This window comes from Aphelocoma coerulescens, chromosome 7 (assembly GCF_041296385.1).
Source record: "Aphelocoma coerulescens isolate FSJ_1873_10779 chromosome 7, UR_Acoe_1.0, whole genome shotgun sequence".
In the NCBI taxonomy this organism is placed as follows: Eukaryota; Metazoa; Chordata; class Aves; order Passeriformes; family Corvidae; genus Aphelocoma; species Aphelocoma coerulescens.
In genome coordinates this window covers 16,471,674-16,497,290 of record NC_091021.1, presented here as the reverse complement: position 1 = coordinate 16,497,290, position 25,617 = coordinate 16,471,674, and the positions used below count along the sequence as shown (strand labels likewise).

At 37.0% G+C, this 25,617-nt stretch overlaps 1 protein-coding gene across 3 annotated transcripts in view; it reads left to right on the top strand.

The window, feature by feature from the left end:
• The window catches only part of OSBPL6 (oxysterol binding protein like 6), a 91,034-nt gene that overhangs the window by 63,831 nt on the left and 1,586 nt on the right, over positions 1-25,617 (top strand). For 2 of the 3 annotated variants that reach the window (XM_069020550.1, XM_069020551.1), the window contains exons 8-22: positions 453-585; positions 1,035-1,138; positions 1,965-2,057; positions 10,972-11,137; positions 12,102-12,232; positions 14,285-14,392; positions 16,716-16,853; positions 17,722-17,809; positions 18,007-18,260; positions 20,509-20,646; positions 20,973-21,036; positions 21,632-21,710; positions 22,970-23,114; positions 24,235-24,379; positions 25,372-25,498. In XM_069020550.1, coding sequence (XP_068876651.1) covers positions 453-585; positions 1,035-1,138; positions 1,965-2,057; positions 10,972-11,137; positions 12,102-12,232; positions 14,285-14,392; positions 16,716-16,853; positions 17,722-17,809; positions 18,007-18,260; positions 20,509-20,646; positions 20,973-21,036; positions 21,632-21,710; positions 22,970-23,114; positions 24,235-24,379; positions 25,372-25,498 — 1,913 coding nt within the window. The remainder of the gene's footprint in view (positions 1-452; positions 586-1,034; positions 1,139-1,964; positions 2,058-10,971; positions 11,138-12,101; positions 12,233-14,284; positions 14,393-16,715; positions 16,854-17,721; positions 17,810-18,006; positions 18,261-20,508; positions 20,647-20,972; positions 21,037-21,631; positions 21,711-22,969; positions 23,115-24,234; positions 24,380-25,371; positions 25,499-25,617) is intronic. The other variant, XM_069020552.1, reaches the window with a different exon arrangement.

The following is a 25,617-nucleotide window of genomic DNA, read 5'->3' as shown; positions in this document are numbered from 1 at the left end:
TGAGCTCTTGTAATGCCAATAAGAGAGGGGCTTCCCCTGTGGGAACCGATGGCCAGCCAAAAGCTGTGAGTGTATGCAGCTGAAATCAGCTGAAATACTGTCTAATTAGCCTTACTTCATTAATGGGCTGCTGTAGAGATCTTGCAAAGTATTCACCACCTGTACAGTCTGCACTAACCTTTGTCATCAGATATAAGTCTGCCTCTGCTGATTTTTCTTCCTCTTAAACAGCAGCTTTCCTAACTGGTACCTAGCACAGTCCACTTGTGGGTTCTTCGTTTGATTCTCCAACATGCTATTCATGAAAATCTCTGTCTTTGGGAACTATGCAGACAAATCACAGATGTCACTGAAAACACAATGCATATTTGGTTTCTCTTCTGAATAGTGCAGTCATTACACTGACAAGACAACACAGCAACACTAAATTTAAGCATTTTATTTTGCTTTAGGTGCAACAAAATAACTACCCCTGGCAGCCTCCTATACCTTGCAGTAATAGCCTTCCTGTCACCTGCACTACTGGTCAGAGTAAAGTAGCAGCCTGGTTGCAGGACTCTGAAGAGATGGACAGATGTGCAGAAGGTTAGACTTTATCTTTTCATGCCTTGTTCTTTCAGCAAAACTTCTTGTTGCTGTAAGAAAGAGTCAAGTCAGTAAAGTGGTTAAGTTATATCCTTACATGAACATGTAGTAGCTCTTCAGGTAATTACATACTTGTGGTGGGAACTTCGCTCTCTATGTGTTTTGGGATGTTGCTTTTAAAATTTGTCTTAATAATCTGTAGTATGGAGTTATTTTAATAGATGCCATTGTTCAAATATGATCACTTTTTGAAGTCCAGACATTTGCTGACTCCTATAGAAATAACAAGTGTTCAACACCTCTGAAAATAAAACTTTTACTTGGACGCCTTACTACAAGGGGTTTGGACATTTAACTTTTATAATGCAATTAAGTGCTAACAATGAACACCATGGCAAAAAAAAATCTGAATTGAAGCACCTAATGTATTTTTATTTTATATCTGTTAGATCTTGCTCATTGTCAGTCTAACCTTGTGGAACTCAGTAAACTTCTTCAAAATTTAGAAATACTACAGAGAACTCAGTCAGCACCAAATTTCACAGACATGCAGGTAAATATGCTTGAACATAAATCATTACACTGAAATATTTGTTCTTTCTCTTAAGGGAAATATAGAGGTGTTGTCTGTTAACTCAGAATGTTTTTCTGAAATAATAGTAAATCTTGGATGAAATGTTTATCTTATATGTTTATTTTAATCTTGTGTAATACTGCTTCTGTTTCATGTGTAAACAAATAGTTAAGATGTATTTAGTATTTGAGTTAAATAGGACAAAGCAAATGATTAAGTGATTTGCAAAACAAAACTGAGGACTGTTACAATAGAACATATGTTGTATTTAAGGAGTTTTTGTTGTGTTGAGTAAGATAACATTTTAAGTTTTTTAAGGATTGGAGACCCAAAGACCCTCAAAGACAAAGTTGCATGCTCTAGAAAAGGGGGCATAGTACAAAGGTCCCAAGTTTTGGACTGTTTCCCAGTTCAGGGTGAGTTTTCCTCTTAACAGAAAGCAGTGGCAGATCCTAAATCATAAATACTTCCTTCCATTTTCACTGAATCCTCTTGCCTTTACAAATATCTACATATAGGAATCCATGAGAATTTCAAGATCTGGTCCTAAATATTATGCACCCATGAAAAAAGAGTACTGATAGTTTTGCTAAAGCAGCTAACTGTACCATGTGTTTATAAAAGCGTATGGATAGCTACAGCTGATCCCTGCTCCAGTTTCAGGCCCCAGCAGCAGCATTCTTCTCCTTGCTTTCTAATTTGTACATGTCTAATGCTACAATTCTTTACTAACTTGCTGTATTGTCTGTGTTGCTTGTGTCAACTTAATAGCACTTGGTCGCTTTTAACTATTTGTGTAATGTAGGCTAACTGTGTAGATATTTCAAAGAAAGACAAGCGGGTGACGAGACGATGGAGAACAAAAAGTGTCAGCAAAGATGCAAAAATTCAACTTCAGGTACTGAATGCACCATGTTTTACTTTTCACTGTAGAATTTAGATTAATTTCTGAGCATGAAATGTTATATTAGCTGAAAGTAGGACGTCAATGTGCTGTCTTTTACGTTTCTGATGAAGTAAATTAAATCTCTGTTGTTCAAAACCTAGGCAAGATAGTGAGAAAAGTACTGATTTTATTATCATTCACATGAGAACATTGCCATCTAGGGAAAGGAGTAGGATCTGAATATCAATCAATTAAGGCGTAGAAACCTCAATATTCATGCACCATATGGGGATGCTGCCGTTCCGTATCAAAGTTGCAAAGAAGGGCAGTTGAACAGGAGACATCAAGTTAAAAGCAGAATGAAATACTAAACACACCAGTTGTCTTTGTCAAGATCTATACTTGGAATATTACCAATTATAAGTATTTTCACAAGCCGCCTGTTATGGAAAAGGCTAATATGGGAACAAATCAAATAACCAAAAAATAAATTATGTGAAGCAAGAATTTACTCCATCCTTCCCTAGAACTGAAAGGTAAAAGCACAGAAATAAGCATAATGTGCTTGTATTGCTGCACTGTGTTTTGTTGGAAGCAGTTGTGTGTTCTGAGGTCTGATCCAAAAGCTGATCTCTTTTAAAACTAAGCAACTGATAGTGAAGACTATTCAACTGGCTTTGGGAGCTAGCAATCACCACTGTGATGTCTGCAATTGAGTAAATAAATGTCAGCAACTTTTAATCTGTTCAAATACCTTGAAATTTATACAGATTTTGAAAGCTTCTACTATGTCCCCAATAGGTGCATTAAGGAATTTTCATTTAATTTGGATTAAAAAGGTTTATTAACAAAGGACTTTTTGTGATTGATGTCATGTCCTATTATCTGCAATTGAAGGATCACAGCTTTTCCCTGGTGCTGAATAACACAGGGAAATTAAAATATCACAAAAATGCATGCAAGTACTTGGTGCCTATGAAGAGTCAGTCACCACTGCATGTTCTTCTTTCATGCCACAGTAATCTCAGAGAAGTCCTATCCACAAAAACGGTGAAAGCAGTCAATGTATGATGATTTATGGTTGTTCATAGTGAATAATGAGCTGTTCCTGCGTTATCTACACTTTGCCAGAGTATCACTGGCCTGGGCTTCCATCAGAGGCACCTGACTCTCAAACTGCTGTTTGTGGTTTGGCAGGAGTGTGCCTCAGCTCCTGAAATTTTCAAATAGGATTGCAGGTTCCCCTGAGAAGGGTGTGTGTGCATGGCACTGCTCTACATGGGTCTGTCACTTCTGGGTTGATAATGAACTCTGCCTAACTTGGGTCAGCATTAATTCCTGGAAAGCTTCATGCTGCAAATAAAAAGCTTATTTTTTATAGCAAACTATTAAGTTATTGTTGACTGATTTATAAACTAATTTGCAGTGAAACGGAGACAATAAAAGCGTTCTAAATTGTAAGGAAGGCAAAGAATACTTGATGGCTACTCCATTATCTTGCCTAGTTTGATAGACTCAGTTTATTCTTCCAAGGGCTGTCTCTAGAATTCTTCTGAATTCTAGAGCTGTGATCTGTAGGAAGATGGCCTCACTAACTCATTGTGTTATTCCTAATTTGCTTAGGTTGCCAGTAGAATGTGGATTTCCTCTGATGCCTACATGCCCTTTAAGCTAATTAACATTTTGTTCTTCTGTTAGGCATTCCTTCTACTTCATTGGCCTTCCTTATTGCTCATTTTTTCAAGGCTGCTTCAAGTCTTTCTGAACTGTTTATCAGGATATCCCCTACTGAGAATCATTTTGTCTGATTTGTGATCATTGTTTTCATGGTGCTTGCACATAATTTGCTATTGAATGGTTGACATTTGGTACTAATAAAATTTCTTTTGTACTATTACTTTCCTTATACCTCCATACCTCTCGTTAGTTTTAGGGGATAATGCTAATATTACCAATCTAACTTTAAGCTAGTTTCAATCTTAATTCCATTTAGAGTACTTGCACCTATTTATTTCAGAATGAGCAGGTTTTAACTACATCAAAGACCTTCAGATTGTATGATGTTGAGAGCATCCTTCTGGGGACCATAAAATTAGGGAGCTTTATTATAAAGGTGTGTGCTTTGTGAGTGATGGGGAATGAGGCTGTGATTTCTACTGGCTCAGTATCCACTGCATATGAGGCAAGGAGGGAATTCTCCCATCCAGATTTTGTATTGCACTTGTTACCATTTTTTGTTAGTAAGATAGCTTTTCTTGTATTCCTGATAACACATTCTGCAGTATGAATGCTAGGTGTGTAATGTATTTAAAACATACTTTTTCTTGTAAGTAAAGCTGCTTGATTTGTTTCCTAGAAATTTATATTTACCACTTAAATATACCAGTTTTGTGTGCAGTTGACTTTGCTCACTTTGCTCATAACTACAGCGGGTTACTCCCCGAAGCAAAACTGATCATAGCATGTGTCTATACATTTGCAGGTTTGGGTGTTTACTATTGCTAAGTTGTTTAGAATTAAGAGCTGAATTTACAGGCCTTTACTCAAGAGTAATATATTAATTGCTTCTCTAAAGAAAGATGGCTTTTATGAAGGAGGTTCATTTTGTTTTTAAAAAACCTATTTAAAATTGCATGAAAATGGCCTGTAACAACAGGTTAGTTGACCTGTATTAATTCATTTTACAAGTTATACTTTTCTGCAGAAACTGAGTTGTAGGTTTTGGTTTTGTTATTTATTTCCCTTTGGGTAAAAGGCTAAGTTATCATTCTCACGACAGCCTAAAGATCTTCAAATGAAGAAAAAAGCATTACTGCAAAACAATGATATTTTGGTTCAAAATATCAAAAGCTCAGAAGTTGTGAAGTTCCAAGACTTCCCAGGGAAAATAGTTTAATAGAGAACTGTATACTATGGAGTAAGCTGAAAAATCATCTTGCTCTACCGAAGCTTTCAGCTCAGAACTGAAACCAGACCCAGACTAGCTTATTACTTTTTTCCTTAAGTTTTTTTTTTTTATGGTAACTCAGATTATGACCTCTCTTTCTGTTATGTTGAGGAGAGTGCGTGGTTCTGCAAAGCTTGCTATTCCCATTTTAATAATGCATACCTGCATTCATAATCTTATATATATGTGTGTGTATGTATTTCTGCATATCTCTCTCTGTACATAGGTTTTTCCCTATTATTAGATAAGAATATTCTTCCATACTCTTATTCACAGGATAGACATAATTCTGTAGAGCACAAAGAGATTTGCATTATACCTATGATGTGGTCTCTGCTTTAGCAGAGTTTGTTCTCAGTATTTCAGAGGTTATGTACATGTTATTTTAACATGAGAATCATATAAAATATTGCACCACAAGTCTTTTACTGTGTTCATTAGACAACCCTTCCAATTGTCAGTGGCATTGCCACTAGTATCAGCTAGAGGGTGAAGTGTTTGGCCATTCTCCACTGTAGCAACCCTACTGGGAATGTCACAGAAGCAAGACAGTTCAGCTAATAATTGAAATACAATGTCCTGTTCTTCAGCATGGTGTCCATGTATCCAATCTGTACATTGTTATTTGTATGGCAATCAGGCAGTTTGCAGAAAAATAAAAATGTATAGAGATCTAAAAATACTTTAAGTGACTATAGGTGAAGATATAGGGGAAGAAAAATGTAAAGGAATTGAGATTTGTTTTCTAAAAGCAGAAAGGTGTATTTTCTAGTCTTCCAAAATCTTAAAATGGCTTCAAAATAATGACATTTTGATTAAAGATTAAATAGAATGACTTTATGATAGGTGGGAAGCTCCTCTGCATTAGACAGTTACTTGTTTGACTTTAAAGTACCATGACAAATTTTCTTACAAGTAAAATAAATGTAAAATTAAGCAGGATGAGGTCACAAAGTCAGGCATGCAGAAAAGGAAGCAGCTGTTGAAATACTTAGTTTTTATTTGTGCTGCTTTATCTGAGCTTTTGCCTTGGTTTGGAAGCCAAGCTTTCAACAATGGGAAAAGCAGGTGGAACTCAGAAAACTGATGTGTGGAGAAAATGATTCAATGGGCTCAAGCATGGATGTGGAAATGCCAGAGCTATGTACAGGAATATTTACATAAGAAAACTTGCTAGATAACATAAACACTGAAAAGTTTTACCATTGAGACACAGGCATCTTCAGTGACCACTGTTTATGCACTTCCACTATTGCAAAGTGATCTCTTTCAGAATTCATCTTCTAGGTGGTCAAGTGACCGCAGAGTTTGATTTTTGTTTTATTTTCTGGCATGCTGTAGCATCCTTTCTGTTCTCTTACTCCATTATTGCCTTATGACTCTGAATGGCAATGCTAGTAGATATTTTTTTGGTAGTCTTCATGAGTGCACTGCAGTCCAACTCATCTGGAGATAATTTTAATGAAGTATCCAGCTTTTTATGTCTCTGGCATGCACAGCTGAAAACACGATATGTCCTCAACATGTGTAGGCCATAAGAGTTAACAAAATTGAAACCCACTTAAAGACTCTCCCTCTCCCTTTTCTGATCACCTTTCATCTTCCTGTGTCCCATCACCCCTTCCCTTCTCTTTTTCTACTTCCTTCTTTTCTTGCATTCACTGTCAGGAAGGGCCGGCACCGAAGGGCCAGTTCAGCACAACACGACGCCGGCAGAGACTGGCAGCTGCAGTGGCTACAACAGTGAGTGGATTTAAAACTCAAGGGATAGCTCTAAAGATGGGAAGCTGTGTAACTTGATTGTGTAATAAGCTTATGAAAATGTTTCTTGCACTTTTTGGAGGTGTCCCTGCTACCCACTTTCAGCTGAGTTTCTTAGAAGGCCCAACATAAAAGTATTCTATAAATGTGGGTCTGAGCTTGTTTACATGGTATGTATCCCTCCTCCTTTATGCAAGTGCAAGTGACAGACTCAGGCCCTGCACTATGTCTTTGACATACTATACAAAATAGAACAAAATTACCAAATTCTGTTAAAAGATGTTGTGACAGTTACAGCAAAACAACAGAACTAAGGAGATTTGTTACAAATAACCATGGAACTACAAAACTTTCTGGTATTTTTATAAGTAGTATAAGGTTAGCCTTTTCATTTGAGGCACTTTCTGTTAACATTCCATAATCCCAAAAAGTCATATTACTACCTCAGTGTCTGTATGTAGTTTCGCTAATTCTCTAAGTCTTTGTCAGAAAATGTGGAGCTATGAAATCAACACTGGGGCTGGGAATTAGTTGTGGGAAGTCCTGTTTGTGAAATTGAACTACCATCAAAAGGATATCTTCAGCTACTGCTTTATCAAGGAAGTACTCATTAGGAGGGCCCAATATAGACATTTGTACTAATCCATCAACTGGTAAGTACAACAGTGAGATAGGGAAGACTGTGCAGCCAAAGATTGAAGTGAGCTTTAAATGCATACTCCTTATCTAGCCCAAGCAGTGAATTTCTTCACCAGGCTGAAGTATTCCAGGGTCTGCTGTTACAGGCCAGAGCTGAAATCCCCTAGATCAGACATAGTTTCTGCTTAAGCCTGACTGTCTTGAGTTCCTGCTACCTGAACCACGAACTCTGTTATAGCTGTGCTGTTTTAAAAAGTATGAGACATATCAGTGTTTCTCCAGCTTCCAAATTAACTCATCTAAATGTATTCCTCCGTAATCAGTGGATGCTGAATGTCATGCTCCATAATTGATTTGCTATTTTGACTCCGTTGATCTGCCTGCCTAGCACAGAAATTTACCCAGTTCCCAGTTTACTCAGTTTGCTCGGGGCTGAGCAGTGTTGGTGGGAGGCTCTAACCAGAAGGTTCGGCAGCAGTTAAACAGCTTTGGCAAGGGTTGTACTCCTTACCTAGGGAGTGCTTCAGTGCAAATGCAAATGCAGCTGGACTTGGACTGGAAGAGTAAGTAAGAGTACAGCAAATTGCTGAGTTGTTACCTGCAGCTGAAGTGAGGACCTGTTGAGGGACGTCTTGGAGGAGCTGGAAAAAATTTAGGAGGGAGAAAAACTAGAGGCACCAAAATGACTCTGTGGCTCTGGCAGTGTTCATGGCCATGGCCTGTTCTTCCTGGCTGATGCACAAAATGGTTGTTTCTCCCAGACAGTGAAGCTGCATGCATAGACTGAGGAATACAGAATTATATCAGCTAAATGCACAGTAGAAAGAGGTTTTCCTTACAACCCGCTTGACCAGGAACAGTCTGTTCCTACTTGAACATGTAGTTCTGAAGAAGGTGATGGATGAGTGGGTATAATGCCTCTGGTGTAAAGCAGGAAGTTGGGACAAGGTTCATCTGAGGTGATGTCTAGAAGTGTCTCTATGGAGAAAACTAGAGTGATGCATCAAGAATCTAAATATTTTTTCAAAAACCTTCAAAACAATAAAAAACAATCAAAAAGAGAATAGGTAGTAAATAGAGAATAGGATCAAGTCACCATTAATATAGAAAGCACATCAGTGAAAGGAAAAAAGGGGAAGAGAAGTATATTGGCTGTGTTTCTTGGACTGTTGCTTATTCAAGAGAATGAAAATGGCTGCTTAATTTGGTTTTTTTTCATCTGTTACGGAAAGTAGCTTGGAAAGTTTTCTAAAAAATGCATATGAGGAGAGTTCATGTCAATCAACAATTCAGTATTTTTGGTTCTTGTATTTAAAGCAGTCAGCAAGGCTACTTGTCTCTGTCATGTGAATGTATATTTCTTGCAAGTAGTGTGACGTGTTTGTAGAACATGTAAATTCTGGTTCTAGGACATAATTGAAAATACTGTTTTTTCAATAAGCCTCATTGCAGAAACATTTCTTTTCAGCCTGGCCAGCTGAGGTTTGAGGCAGAAATGATGGCTCTAAAGCAGATCTCTTCAGCTTGATTCATCACAGAGTGACACAGAGCCCCCCTGGACGTGTGGGCAGCCTGCCTGCAGCTCTGCCAGTCCATGTAGGTCTGGAGAGCTTCCCCCATCACCACAGGCATGTGGGGCTGGGGGGACTCTCCCTCAAGCTCTGGCATGATAGCTGGTATCAGCTTCTTTCCTGCCTTCTGGATGGTCTGGAGGGTTGGGTTTGTGCTCCATACACAGAAATACAGTGTAGATACCTACTCTGCCCTCCTGGAGCCACCTGGAGCAGTTGAACCTTTGTGGTGCTCCCAGAAAGTTTGAAAAACATGCTCTCCCATTTAAGAAGGGGAAAGGTTTTGGAAAGGAAATTTGAAATTAACCTACATTTAGCCACAGTAGTCTGTTAGCCTACTTTTGCGGGGTTCTTGAGAGAAGCATTCTGGCACTTGTGAAGAAGATAAAAGGTTAAATAGCCAGTATGAATAGAAGAAATTTATTCTGCATCTTCTGTTAATGAACCCTTCTCGATATGAGGCTAAAACGAGGTCCAGTAAAAAAATACCTACTTTGTTGATATAGCTGGAAATCGAAATACATGAGAGCAGGAATAAAGCTTATAATAGATAGGTGCTATAGAGTTATTATTTAATGTGCTATATGTATCTGGAAATCGAGAAAGAACAGAGTGGAAAATGTATTTCACAGAGTACGCTCATGAGTGGGATGATTAATAGATCCAACAGGATTTTGAGGGTTTCATTGGAGAATCAGAACCTAAACCTAAAATGTGTATTGATGTCTGCTTTTGCAGGAAGAAATTGATAAAACCATTCCCTGATCTAATCAAATAACAAGGTACCAAGTTCAACCACTGATGGCAGTACAGAACTAATCTGTTGATAAAAATTCTTAGTAATATGACTTTTTATGTTATCTGCTGCTCTTTATCATGCCTTGGAAGAGACATTTTGTATTTTGGCCCCATTTTTCATATTTGAATAATTAAATTGGGCTGCAGTGTAAAAATTCTTGATTTACACATTTGATCAATCTAATGAAATTAATTAGATTTAACGTGCTAAACAGTGCTTGATATGTTAATCAGTGCTTAATATTTAAGTAACAAAATGTGGTTCTGCATGCCTTTCTGTTGCATTTACATTTGAAAGTTGTGTTCTTGGTCTGATTTTCATATAAATATGTGTAAATGTGACATGAAAGTAAAATGCAACATATGCGCACACACGCTTCACATATATAGCAGTGGTAGCCATATAGTGCCTATGTAGCATATAGGTAACTGCTATACATGATACATGTATATTTAACTTAGAAAGACTTGCATGTACTTTTTTTTACTGCTGTATCTGAAAAGTAGAGGAGAAAGAGAAGTGGAAAAATAATAAACTAAATTCTTTGCTCCATCTTATTAAACTGTATCTCTCTGCATTTATTTATGGTTCATGTATTTTAAATGAAATTCAGGTGGAATTTTGATTTTATTTTGTTGTTATTGTTTATTTGTTTAGTTAAAAAGAAAACAGAAAGACTGTATGCTTCTTCCCTCTTCATAGTTGCCAGTACAATGAGTTTCAACTGAAGATTTATGTGTAGTTTTGAAAAACTTCAATGATACATTTGATAATAATATATCCTGTTTCTAGATCTGTGGAGGAACTTGCATACTTCAAATGTTGGTATTGCAACAACAGACTCATCTACAATTACTCCCAAATGTCCAAATATAAAGGAGCATGTCTCATGGTTCAATTTTCCAGTAATCTTCTAAACATTAGAATGGAAATCATCCATTTTTTGTAAATGTTAGAATTTAAATACTCCATCATTAGCTGTTAGCTGTGTATTTAGGCCTTATGTTTTCTGTTTCAGTGAAAAAATTTAAGAGAAGTCTGCATCAGCTGTGTTGAGATTTAGGAGAGTAAGAAGTTACATGTTCACTCTTACCATGTTCTTTGCATTGTGAACTAAGTCTTTTCAGAAGAAATTTTTATTTTGCTTCAAGAGTCAAAATTTTGGTTACACCTTTGGTTACAACATTTCTTCTCTGTTTCTCGCTGTAGGTCCCTTTCAGTGCTACGATGTCACCCGTTCGATTGCATTCGTCCAACCCCAACCTTTGTGCAGACATCGAGTTTCAGGCTCCCCCAAGCCATGTAGCAGACCCTCTGGAGTGCTCTACTGAGTACATGAAGCTTCAAGAGGAGTTCTGCTTGATGGCACAAAAAGGTAGCTAGGGATGCCAAGCCTTTCCTGTAATGTGCTTCTTTGTTGTGTTTCTTTATTGCCTTCACTTAGTTATGACCAGGTCTTTCATCTGCATTAGATGATACTGTACAAGAGTTTTTAGCTGTTCAGGTGGCTTACATAAAGGCAACATGTATTATCTTTCTTATATTTTCCATGCATGTCATAAATGTAGAGATAGATAAACTCTGAAATTGTTTTCCAAGTCTTCTGAACTACTTTCTGCATTCTGTTAATGTGACTGAATTTGCAAACATTTTTTTTTTCCTCAACAAAATGCATTGTTTCTCCCGAAAAATGATTCAGAATGTAACTGCTACACATAATGCTGTGAATTCATTTTTCTGCAATATTTTCTATGTCAGTGGAATCAATAGAAAAAGAGCTTATTACAGGAATGTACTTTAGAAATGCAATTTTATTGCCAGTAAGTGAATGGTTCTGCAAACTGAAAAGTAGCATTTTAAAAAGGTTTTGTTATCAGTTTGCTTTTATATAACAAGCATGGAAAAAAAGTGAGACTGACATCTTAAAAAAATTCAAAAAGCTGTTTAAAGACCAGGTAATCCTCTTTATTAGTACAATATTAAGTCCTAGCAGAACTGATGTTTCTGTTACTCTGAAAAGGACAAATAAAAACCAGAAAGAAAATAACACACATTGGACACAGTTTTTCCAAAAACGCACCTTTCCTTATGTTCAGCACCAAGAATATGCTGAGATGAGATATGTGTGAACATAGGGTGTGCACACTGCAATCACAAGCTGTAAGTGTTTGTGCTTAATTTGGCATGGGTTACTTGAAGTTCAGACCCTTGTTTCAAATGTCCATAACTGTGGGATGGAAGTCTCACTCTCTGTCTTTATTGATGAAGTATTGTAATGGATGTCAATGTGATTTCTGTAGCCAAGAAAACACCTGTTTTATGTTTTTCTTTTTGCTTAGTGCATTCTCTTTTGAAGTCTGCCTTTAACAGCATAGCTATAGAGAAGGAGAAGCTTAAGCAGATTGTTTCAGAGCAGGATCTTACAGGCCACAATGCTCAAATAGCTCACCTCAGACAGTCCCTCTCTCAGGTATGTTCTTGATCTAATTTCAAGCCCATCTAGCTTGCCCGATGCACTATTTCTTTTGTATTTTGGCCATTTCCTGAAGTAAAAGGACCCAAGAAAAAACCAAGTTCTCAACCAGAACTATGGCATATTCTGTTATGATGTAGATCTAACTTCAGTGCATGTGGAGGTGAAGGATATTTGTGTAAGCATGTATCAGTTACGGTTTTCCAAAATAAAGAAAAAGGATCAAATGTTTTTATAAAAATGCTGGATGTCTTCCTTGGAGCACAGCCAGGGAAATATTCTTGTTTTTGTAATTAAGTTTTAAATTTTGACTGTATATTGTCAGATTTGTTTTATATGTCTGTGTTTCTAAATGCAAAAGGAATCCTGGGTTGCAATATAGTCATGGGTAAATAGGATTTCCAAATACACACTTGTTACTCTCCAGCATCTCTCCCACTTAAGCTAAAGGAAAAATTGTAATTTGCTTTAGTGGGAAAGAGGAAATAAGCAACAATAAGTCCTCAGTTTGCAACATAATTCAATTTTTAAAATTCATTGTCAAGGAAGCATAAAAGCGTTTGCTGGATTGGTGTGGAGGACTGCATCTGCAGGAAGTATTGAGTGGAGGTTTAAGGATAAACCTTTCTACAGATAGAGATGCATATCATGTTATGTAGATTGATTTCTGTGCATTGTGATAAAAAAGGATTAGGGGCAAGAGATAAGGGTAAACATTTCTGGTTACTGACACAAATTTGTCTAAAACCTGTGGGTATTTATTAGCAACTTGCATTAAATAGAGAACCATGCTTTCTTCTTGGTCCTGGTCTCCAACATTAATTTAAAAGTCACTGTCACATGTTAGTTCACTGTCTCAATGAAGAGTAAGTGGAAAATTGACTGTGACTCAGTTTGTCCAGTCTCATGACCAGGTTTGAGCTGATGAAGAAGCTGCTGTCAGGCTGCTGTTAGTCATTACCTTCCCTTTCTGAGGGACGTCAACAATGAACATACCCACACCATTTCAGAACAAAGCAAAATTGGGTAATTTAAACTGTTTGGTGACAGTTTAAGCTTGCCTATTTTCCTTTGGTCTTTCTTTGTTTCAGTTCATTCATGCAATCTATTCCTGAATCTGCACTAGGGGGAGACAGAAGAAGGTTCTTACTCCATTGTAACAATCCTTTTTTACTAAAGCGATATGTCCCTCTGTTCTTTTCTATAATCCTCAGTGCTGGGAATATATTAAGGTTAAGTCAGCCATGTTCTAGGTATGTAGCATATTGTACTTCTGGATTTCAGAATCTGGCACACAAGTCGTACCAAATAACAGATTTTATATTTATATATATATATATATAAATATATATATATAAATGCACCCAAATTTATAATCTAGGTTAGACTTTAAAATATGAAAAAAATCAGCAGATACCAGACACCAGCTGAATTCTGTCAGTATTTGTGATACTGTAGTGGGTTAGTAGTTTGAAATAAGTACAAAGGCAAATCTATAAAATTGATCTGGGTGGGCTGACAATGATACTAGCAATTATGTTGGTTTTACTGGAAATGAAGCAATCTCTGTTTGAAGCCTCTGAGTGCTGATAACCTTGACTCAGAAGGGGCTGTATAGTTGTAAACCAAGAATTGCCTCTTCAGCCATTTTGTGGGTAGTTCCCATTTATTGTTCTGGAGTTTCACTCTTTCTTGCTGCATTCACTCCCCATTTCCATAATGTACATAACCCACCAGTACACCTTACAAAGAGCTCTCTGAAGAACTGAGGTAGAATGCTGGTGTTACACTGTGGGACAACATCTGTCCCTGCTGTCTCCTGAAGGCAGAGTAACCAAAGATGAGATCGTGTTAGAGAGGATCTCAAAATAGGTATCTCCCTATGAATGGAAGAAAGGAGGTTCTGTGGGGTTTTTTTTAGGAAATTGCTGGAAAGACTTTTTTAAATTTTTCTTTTTTTTTTTTTCTTTTTTCTTTTTTCCTTTTTTTTCTTTTTTGTTTAATGTTTACATTTTAATTTTAAATGAAATGTGCAATTTTTATTTTAAGGCTCTCAACCAGAATGCTGAACTAAGGAGTCGCTTGAACAGAATACATTCAGAATCTGTTATTTGTGATCAGGTTGTCAGTGTAAATATTATCCCTAGTCCTGATGAGGTAAGACTTTGGCCTTTAATGGATTTAGAGTATGAACAAACCTTGCTAATTCTCACTAAATAGCTGTAACACATCTGACAAATTATTGAATTTTTCATATTGGCAAACATTCGTTCATAGAAAAAGTCAGGTTATATTTCCTTACGTACAATAAAACTTCAGTCTTTTGTTTTCCATATGTCAGACGTGAAAGAACTCATCTTGGTCTCTTTAGAGGAACAGAGAAGGACTCCAGTTTTGGAATATTAATTGTTGGTTGTGGGAATTAGTGAGGTTTTACTGTATTTGAATGTATCACACAGTAGCTAACCAATTCTGTATATTAGTTTCTTGCCAAACCAACAGAACAATTTAGTATTTAATGGCCTGATTTTGCAAGTGCCTAAAGGGCCTCACTTTAGTATCTTGAATGGTACTGTTAAAAGGTTCAGTCTGTGAACCAAGCACTCACTAATATTTTTGCAACACCTAGTCTTTCTTGTTTTGCTTTCCTTAGTCAACAGATTAATGAACATTTGTATTAATAACAGTGAGCTTCCCGTGTGACAAATCTGAATTTGTGGACTGTAATATATTACAATTATTATGGTCACTTTGGCAACCATTCTGCTTGCATTTTACAAAAATGTTTTTGATTCGTCATTTGCACTATTTTTTTCTATGCATATGCCATTTCAATTAACACAGTCTTGTCTCCTAATTATTTCTTCCAACAAGCAAGAAAGGTAAAATTGTATTTGTTTATTTGTTTTTTGAAAACACCCAAACAATTTTTCCAAGAATCCAGCATGTTGGAGGCTAGCAACAGAAGATAGAAGTAAAGTGGTGCCACAGCACAGCAATCTGCAGTGAAGTTCTAGGCAATGGCCATCTCTTCTGTTCTGTGTTTTTTGTTGGTTAGCTGTTGCTTTTTCATTTGTTTGTCATTGTCTTGGTAGAAGTGTTCCTGACTGAAGAAGTTTTTCAGAGAAGTTTCCTGATCGCTCATTCTCTTATCTTGCTTGTTTTATATATATCTATAATCATGCAGCATGTAGATAGTACTTGTGTGAGGGTCTTTTTCAGGTAGGAGCACGTGAATTTTTCCAAGTCCCTCTTGTTAACAGGAAACCTCAAAATTTTAATCACTTCCTGTAAAGATTATGGTAAAATGAGCTTCTGTTTTCATTCTAATTCATCAAGCATCACAATCCATCTGCAATCTTTTAAATCCTAATGGAAAAGGAATAGGTTTTGACCTCTTGCCTTGTTTATGCTTTTTTGGGATGTTTTGTTAGTGCATTTTGAGGTAACTGTATAGAATAATTCTACAGGATTAAGATGTCAACAAAACCATATGCAGGAGTTCTGGAATAAGATTAATGAGGATTGTGCTGCAATCTGAAGAGTTAACCATGTTTAGAAGGGCTTCAGTAGTTTCATCTGTATTATCTCCCAGGAACAACATGCTGTATAAATTAAGGGATTAAGTCAGAAACCTGTTTCCCTCCACAGCAACGGATCCTGTGGTAAAATGGTACAGGGAGAGAATCTTCATTTTTCTTAATGTGATAGGTTGCAGGGTAACATTGAAATCTGGTGTTCCTCCCATCACTAGCAGGAAGAGGAGGGTATGTTTCATTTTTAGCTTGCTGCACTACTGATGTACACATAGCACCATTTTGAATCCTTGACTTTGCTGTTACATTTCTTTATAATAAACTGTAGAGAGTTCATTCCCTTTAGTAGTATTGAGCCAGAGTTAATGGCATAATTCAAATGAGATTTGGAGTATAAACATAGAATAATAACCCATAAAAATATATATTATAGCTATTCTAAATATTCTAACTTTTCAAACATTGTTACTAAATGGGTTCACACAGTCGTTTATTTGGAAAGTAACTTATAACTGCCTCACCTTATAAACCTTTATAATTAAATTTAGTTGTATCAAAGCTAGCTCCCAGTGATGTAATTTGTTCTTACCAGATGTCATTTAATCTAAAATTGATGGTTGAACTTGTCTGACACAACCCAGCTACTGTCCACAAAATAATTTATCTGCGTAGAGAACTAGATCTGCAATTTCATGCTGCTAAAACTTGGCAGTAGATGCTGGGCAGACCTCAAATGAAGACATGGATCTCACTGTTTAAAAGGCACTTCATTTTGTAATCCTCAGTCTCATCTGTTAGGTACACACAAAGTCCTACTAAAATGCTGTCTGTACTCCCTGTGCTTTTATTTGGCATAGAAAACTTATTCGGGTGATTTATCCATTCTACACATATTTCTTTTATATTAGAAATAATACTTTTACTATTCTGTGCTTTATTTACAGACGGGTGAACAAATTCATGTCAGTTTGCCACTGTCTCAGCAAGTTTCTAATGAAAGCAGGCTTTCTATGTCTGAATCAGTTTCAGAGTTCTTTGATGCACAGGAAGTGCTTCTTTCTGCCAGCTCGTCAGAAAACGAGGTAGGCTATGACAGCATGTGGCAGCTGTGCTGCTGGACAGAGTTAGGTAGTGCTACCACTAGTGAATCTTTTTTAGTAATACTACTTAGAATAAAAAGGTATCAGAATGTATAAAGTGTAGATAAACAAACCTGAGACTGCCACAGAAAGAGGTGTAGGAGTTACCTGAAGTGTAAAACTGAGTTGAAAGTTAGTTGTGTCAGTAATTTATGTTCAGTACATGTCCTTTCTAGGCTATGGCAGTTCCACCTAAGGATGACATAGTTACATCTGACTGTGCAGTCAATTAAATTTAGATTTTAAAATATTCTTTAAGAAGTCTTCTACTATATATGTATATAAAGTTATTCTCTGTAATGAGAGGAATAGACAAAAAAGTAATATTTCTGGAAAAAACAGTCATGTAAAACAATTCTTAAAAATAGTCTTTTTACATACCTGATGAGATTCTTGTTTTGCAAAATGATTTTTATATAATTTGTTTGCTGAAACACAAGTTGCATTTTATTGTTTGGCTCTTTATAAAAAGCACAAATCTGACTACATCTTCTTATTTCCCATCCCTAGCACATTATGTTATCAATTTTTTGTTTATCCCTGATCTTACTTGAAGCCACCTTTTGCAGATCTCATGTCTGTATTTGGATAATAAGGAATTCAGAAGCCTGAGGATGGCTAGCATTTGTTTTGACACTTTTAGTGCATTGGCACTATGGACTGATTGAAACATATAGTTGATTTAGTTAATGGTTCTAATTGGATACAGATTATTTCTTTGGATATTTGTCTCTCAGTTAACTATTTTTGTCTATTTTGGTAGTATATTTTATATGTATTTGAGTTAATGGATATTTTATTTATGTTTTAGGCTTCTGATGATGAATCTTATATCAGTGATGTGAGTGACAATATATCTGAGGACAACACCAGTGTTGCAGACAACATTTCTCGGCAAAGTATACTGTGTTTCAAACTTTGGGAAATTACGTTGGTTATGTTCATGTACCAGAATTACTGCATGTCAATACAAGACCAACTCAGCTGAAAACAGTGAAGTTGGGCTTGCTTGTTCTGGCAGTGATTTGGTTGAATGGAGAACTCTGTTTTTCTTAGTCTGGTGCTTTCTTATGATAATATTTTTTTCCCTTCCCAGTTCTTAATGGTGAGCTGACAGGAGGCGCATTCAGAAATGGACGGAGAACTTGTCTCCCAGCTCCCAGCCCTGACACCAGTAACATCAATCTGTGGAATATTTTGAGAAATAACATTGGCAAAGATCTTTCCAAAGTATCCATGCCAGTTGAGCTAAATGAACCTCTGAATACTTTGCAACATCTTTGTGAAGAGCTGGAATACAGCGAACTCTTGGACAAGGCTGCTGAAACAGATGATCCTTATGAACGCATGGTAATGCATTTATTGTAGCACTTCTGTCTGTATTAAAAAGGGAGCTATTGAGTGGGGTCTATGCAGGGTCTTCTGTTTCTTCTCCTGGTCACAGACAACAGACCTCCCTGCTGGGTCAGAAGAGTGTTGTGAACAGTTACAGGTGGTAGGTTTGATCTGAACAAGGCTGAGGGACTTTTCTTGACTTCAAACCAAGTCCTGCAGTTGAAATTCATTTATTTAAGATTGATCTCATGCTCTATGACTGTAGATGTAGGCAGTTTCTAACCCTGCAGCATCCTTTCCTGGCTTTCAGTGATCAAGTCCACCAGTCTTAATCAAGTCTGTGACTGGCTTATGATTAATATAGGTGTGAATAAGATGTCCTCCCAGGCAATTTCTAATAGAGAAGTTTCAAAACACCAACACAAAGTTTGCCAGGGCAGCCTGTCTTTGACTCCCCTGTAAGTATGTTTTGGAGTTTTAACTGACGGCCAGCAGCCTGTGCTCAGCTCTCAAAGTGCTTTGATCTGTCATGTTTCCTTTTCCTCAGAAGATGCAGGGAAAGGCTGTAAGGGAAAGTTGGCAGTGTTGTTGCTGAACATATCTGCTGTTCCCTGGTATGGGTTGGCAGCACTGAGGATAACCAGGAGAAGAGAGGTTGCTTTTGGCTATCATACAATAGCACCCTGAACTGCTGTGTTCACAAGGCCTGCAGGAGAGTGAGGAGTCCTAAACACTGAAGAAGTTGAACCTGTCTTGCAAAAGGGAGTTGAATTATTCATCATCACATTCTGTTTTCTTACAAGACTCAGGAGATGATCCTAGTGGGTCCCTTCCAACTCAGAATATTCTGTGATCCTATCCCTCACTAAAGGAGGGAGATTCTGTAAGGAGTGGGCAGGATTGTAATGAGTAAAGCAGGCTGATTTCCACCTTTGTTGAAAAGTTTGGAAGGTCAGTATTAAAGTAGTAAGGAGAATTCAGGAAGGAAAAGCCATGGTGCAACTGAAAGCTTCCTTGGAAACGTGGATTCAATCCCCTTCTCTGCTACAGATGTCTACTGTAGTACTTGGGAATACAAGCCAAACTAAAAAAGCACCCTAAAAATGCAAACTGCACACCTGAGCTGAGGCATATGGGACTACTTGGAAAAGAGATGAATACCCAAAGCTTGTGGCAGCAATGCTGTGAATGTGTTGCTGCTTGTTCACTGTTCTGTGAAAGATCAGGACTTTTCTATCTCCAACAAGCATCCAAAAGCAGTGGAAACCTTTTTACTTCACATTGCTCTCGAATCATAAGGATAGTAATCTTCATTTCTCTGCAGTGTCTTATAATTAAATTGAAAAGGAATTTGAAATTTATCTGAAAGTAGTTTGAGAAGAATGAAGGTTTTTACTGTTGAAGAAAAATCCAGTGAAAACAGTGTTTATTTTGTTGATGCTGCATTTCTGAATAATATAAAATGAATGGAGCACCTATTACACAGTGGGAAGAAAACAAAGCATATAAAATCTCACATGAAGGATGTGTCCTCACTAGCAGGAGGAGAGGGGAACCTGGATAAGGTTTTCCCCACTGGTAGCATATTGCCGATAGCCAATTCATTTTTATCCCTGTATTATTTTTCTGAAGTTTTGTTTGGACTTCTGACTGGCTGATGTGATTTTTTTGAAGTCTGCAAACGGGACCTGTAAACTAAATAACCATGGCATGTCACTTAACTTATTACTCCCAGTTAAGCCTGGTTTAGAGATTATTAAATTGTGTTGGGAATATAGACAAGGGGGCTGTAAAGGCTGCACATGTGTGGAAGATCTGGAGATAACTCTGTGTTAAGGGCATCCTAAGTGAGAGCTGTTTATGTTTGGCACTAAATAAAATAATTCCCATAGGAAAATGGTATGTGATCTTGTAATTAGAAGTTGTCACATAATATTTATTCCGAGGAAGAAGGACTAGAGCTGGGCCTGTTTTAGGTCACTAATGATAAGCCTGGTCAAAGGCATACAAACTGTGTCATGTGCTGATTGTCATTTTAAGGGACTGTTGAAAGACTAAATGAGCCCATGGAGAAAAAGAAGTTATATCAACAGAAGAAATAAATATTTATTCTGGTTCTGGCTGGGATGCATGGCTTCACTCTTAGGCATGCTTCATTAGTCCAGTTTTCACTCCGAGCAGAGTGAGTTGTGTGGTACCACACAGTGATGGCACATACACAAGAATGTCTGCCTGTTCTCATGTTCTGGTCTTATTTTCGCAGGTTCTCATAGCTGCCTTTGCAGCATCAGGCTATGCCTCCACATACTTTAGAGCAGGAAGCAAGCCATTTAACCCAGTGCTTGGTGAAACTTACGAATGTATTAGAGAAGACAAAGGATTTCGATTTTTCTCAGAGCAGGTAAAGTTTGTTTCTAGATGGACATTCCTGTTGGATTTATATTTTTGGTTCTTCATTTTATAGAATAATCCCATTTTTTCTTTCTAGTTAGAATGGTTTACTTTCTTTGGAGTAAATAAATATTGTTGATATGAGTGGTATTCATTAAATGCTAGAAGGAATAAATTTTTATAGTAACCACAAGGAACTGTTTTAAGTACAACCATTTAAGTTGTATCTGTTTTCATAGCTATGTGGGCTATTTAGTATTTTCATATTGCAATAAATATTGTACTGTCTTAGGAATGAAAATTAAATGTTTTTAACTCAACCAAACTGTTTTTCAGGTTAGCCACCATCCTCCCATTTCAGCATGTCACTGTGAATCGAAAAACTTTGTGTTTTGGCAAGGTATACTTTTTAAGTCTAAAGCATAACTTCTTTTTTATTGTCAAGTAAAAACTTTGTACAAGCTGTGTTGCATTTGGAACTTACTCAGAATTTCTATATTTATTATTTTGAAGTGACATATTATAAACTGATCTGATTTATTTTACTCCAAATTCTCATTTTTAAGAGTGAGCAGACATATTAAAACTTCCCTGGTCACTTGCAGCCTGTTTATACTCTTCTGTTTATAAGGTTTTTACCAATAAAATTACTATTTCTTACAAACACAAGCAGTTCTTTTTAGAGTTGAAAAAATAGCTCTTCCTTTCCTTGTATCTACTGGCATTTGCCTTTAATTTGTATTGAATATTTGCACAAGACATTTGACAATCACGCAGCACAGACACAATTCTTAATTAAACTTACGTTTAGTTTTTCTGACCTAATGTAATTTTCTAGTATTTTTTCCTTTAGTACTTTCATGGCAAATTCATACTATCTACTGCTCTTTTTTGAATTGGGTAGTCTAACACAGATGGTCTTGTGCCACACAGAGCACTGCAGGGGGGAGACCATGGTCATTTCAGATTTTTAAATCTTTCACTATTATATTCAGATATCAGGTGGAAAAACAAATTCTGGGGGAAATCAATGGAAATTCTGCCAGTTGGAACCTTGAATGTGACTCTTCCAAAGTAAGCTTCTGTCCTCTCTCCTTTTGTTTTCAGTCTTTGGTGCACTCTGGTCTGTGCTGCCTTGTGCATGGGTTGGGGGAAGTGTATGCAGACATCATGTGGATTGTACTGGTGAGAGTTGGTGCCTAGCTCTAATCTCTCCTTAGTGTTCAGGTGCACTTACTGGAGCTTTTTTGAGCCTGAAGATCCATTTTTGTGTTTGGAGGAAAAATGTACAAACGCTCTAGAAAGTGATGGAGAGTGGGATAGAAATATTTCAGGAGAGAGAACCCATGTTTTAAATGTACAAAAGTAGTGATGAGCCATTCAGAACAAGGCTGCAATGCAGGACTGTCAGCAGCTGATGCTGTTCTAAGGCTCTCAATGCTGCTGAGCATTCTCTCAGAACAATCAGACCATGAAAGGTCTTTTTTCAAAACATGGATAAACCAAAATACGTTCTTCAGATGTTGGCAGAGTAGTGAGAAGCAGTAGCTTCACCCACCAGTAAGACTAGTTGCAGCTTGTAAATCCTAAGAATATGCAAGGAGTGGATACTTTAAACATCCTCTGTTTTTGCAGTGGTGTTCTTGCTCCTGTACCTTGCAGCCAGCCTTTCTTTCTGCCTCTAACAGTGCAGCATCACTCCACCTCTCTATCCATCTCATGAAATTGACGTAAATGCACTCTGGAGCAGCTTTGTCTTCTGTCTTCATGCTTTCCCCTAAGCTCTGAAGGAGAATGAGCTTTGCACAATTTAAATTCCTGGTTTTATTCTCGTTTGACATTAGAGATGCTCTGACTGGATAGTTGTTACAGAGGGAAAGGGATGATGTGCCAATGTGCTCCTGGCTTCCTACTTCCTTTCATTGATCTCCTTTCCATATTTATTTTGTTCTATTTGTGATTTAATTACATTTTCTGCTTATAGCCTCAATTCACCCTTGTGTTGATCTGTGGGTCACTGTCTTGCCCCTACAGGAATTATGGCTAAAGCACTTTATGCTCTGAGGACAGTGAATATGCCATGCAGGGCTTCAGTGATTCATAATGTGTTTATTTGTTGTTTATAGCACCTTTCTGTAGTTCCATACACTGGAGCTTAAGTGAGCTTCTCTAAGGAGGATTAATAATGTACCCAGGTGCAGGACTTCTTCATTTGTGCAGATGATTTTGGGCAATATGGTTTGTTTTTACAATAAAGGAGCAATGTTTTACTTTTTTGTCACAAGTGATCATGATTAATAGCTGTTACCAACTACTTTTTAATCTGTTCTTAGGTATGGAGATTACTATGTCTGGAACAAAGTCACTACTTGCATACATAATATTCTTAGTGGAAGGAGATGGATAGAACACTACGGAGAGATAACTATCAGAAACACAAAAAGCAGTGTTTGTATTTGTAAACTCACTTTTGTCAAGGTAACATACAGACGCTAATATATATCTTATATTCGTACAACTGCGTAATTTGAGGATACATCAAGCTGTTTCTACACTATTCCTGAAGTCCACATTCCACTTTTTATCTTTTATTTCTTTTATCAGTAGTCTTAAAATGTAAATTGTCAAATGAGAAGGCTATGTCAGATAGTATGATTCCGCTGAACATTTGATATCAGTGCGTTCCATTGCTGTATAGCTGTGTGCTGTACTGTTTTTTGATTAAAAATGAAATGTCAGGGGTTTTTTTATATTACCACAAGGAAAACACAAAGTCACTGTACACTACCATGCCTTTTTACTTCTCCCTTTACTAGAATTTGTTGGTCAATAATTTATCTCTTTAGATTACATAATGCTTCTTTCATTCATAGTATTTTTATATCCAGCAAGGACCATATATAAAAATAGAACTCTGTATAGCTATGTTACTATCAAGTATTTTCCCTAAAAATAAGTTTGTCTTCATATTGCAACAAAAGATGTCCATTGCAAGATACCATTGCAATGTTAGCAATGGGGTGTCAACATAAATCTGAAATTTCTATTTTGGTGGGTAATCTGAGAATGGGAAACTGGCTCTTGGATGAAGGTGTAAGAGCTAAATGTGTCTAAGAAAAGCAAAACAGAGAAGAGAAGCAGAAAAGAAACAATTAACAAGTAATACTTGACTGAATGTCTTCCCTTCTGTAGTGTTCAACACCCATTAAAGGATTCCCTTACAAGTACAGGTATATTCAGTACTTCCTCATATAGGAAGAGGAGTGTTAGCTGGCTCTGACTGGCAAAGGGTCATTTTTGCAGAACTGTGCGGGATTTGGGTTAATGAATGACAATGTATTTCCCAGATATGCAGATAATTTAAATACTTTTATGTCAAAACCACATAGCAAATTATGCAGACTTTCTCCTATACTAAATCAGTTAGTGTTAGGACCATATGATTTTCAGATTTTGGTATTCTTAGTTCCAGGTGAGCTGTTCCAACACAGAATTTGGACAGTCAGCACCACATGCCGAGATTCATTCATTATGTGTATTGGCACCATGGGGTGTTAGAAAAGCAATGTGAGCTAGTAATCCTTGATTAAACTTGCAGGTGAACTACTGGAATTCCAATGTAAATGAGGTCCAGGGTGTTGTGATAGATCAAGAAGGGAAGGTGGTTCACCGCCTTTTTGGAAAGTGGCACGAAGGCCTCTATTGTGGGGTTGCACCTTCAGCCAAATGCATATGGAGGCCAGGTAAGAAGCTTGTAATAAGCTCTGAAAGGTGTTGTAGAGTAAGCTTAAACTATGTGAAGCTGTTTTGCCCTTCATTTTAAATACACAAAATGCTACTAAGAAATTAAAATTCCTGCAACACTAGCTAGACAAATAAATGAGAATTTACATGACTTTATCATAATGGTAAATAGAAATGTTCTTACGGGGCAAAATCTTTTACATCTCAGTCTGACTCCTGGTCAAATGTGCTGGGATCTTGGGGTCAACAGAAGAATAAAATTAAGAAAAAAATTTAGCATCTGGGCTGGCCTGTCTGCCTTCTTACAGAGAGCAGGGTAACTTGTTTGGATTCAACAAAGAGGGGTTTATTGAGTTTGTTGTCTTAATGCTTTATTAGCCTAAAGGATTGGTCTTCAGAGACAGAGAACACCTGGGACTTTCAGGATCTAATTTCAACTTCCTGCTTGCTTACAGACCTGAGGTTGAATTAGTCATTCTTTGCACCTGTATCTTTCATATGTGCATATCCAGGAATTACTGTTCTTAGAATTTTGAATCCTACTTTGTATTTTTGCTGTTTTGAACCCTACTTTGCACCCTGCTCTCTGTGATGTCGAGTCTGACTCCTCATAGTGCCGAATCAGTCTGGGAGTGTGTGTTAAGTTCCAAAATGAACTCTAAATATCAGTTAAGATTAGGTTTTAGACAGACATTTGATAAGCCCACTTTCTGGGGAACAGGAAACTGTTTTTAACTTGAAAATATTGAAAACATTAGCTTTTATTTAAAATAGAAGGAAGAGCATAGAAGAAGCATATCTCTGCAGGATAAGCAGTTGAAATTAATACTTAGTGAATTTTGTTTCACCTAGAAAATAGCTTTTGATGCTTTTTAATTGTAAGAGTAAAATATATGAGTTATTTTTCTGTTGAAAGTTTATCAGTAAAGGAATCTCATGCATATTTAGAGTAATAGCTTAAAAAGCTTTTTTCTTTCTCTTATGTATTCAGGCTCCATGCCAACCAATTATGAGCGTTATTATGGCTTCACAAGGTTTGCTATTGAGCTCAATGAATTAGATCCTTTACTGAAAGATCTTCTTCCTGCAACAGATGCACGATTCAGGCCAGATCAAAGGCAAGAATGGTTATTTATACACTTAATATTTGGTGGGTCCAAGGCTGAGCTTGACTGAGTCTTGAATTTTGTCTGTATTTTCACTGCAGTCTGAATTAAGCTGTGGAGGATTCTGCTAG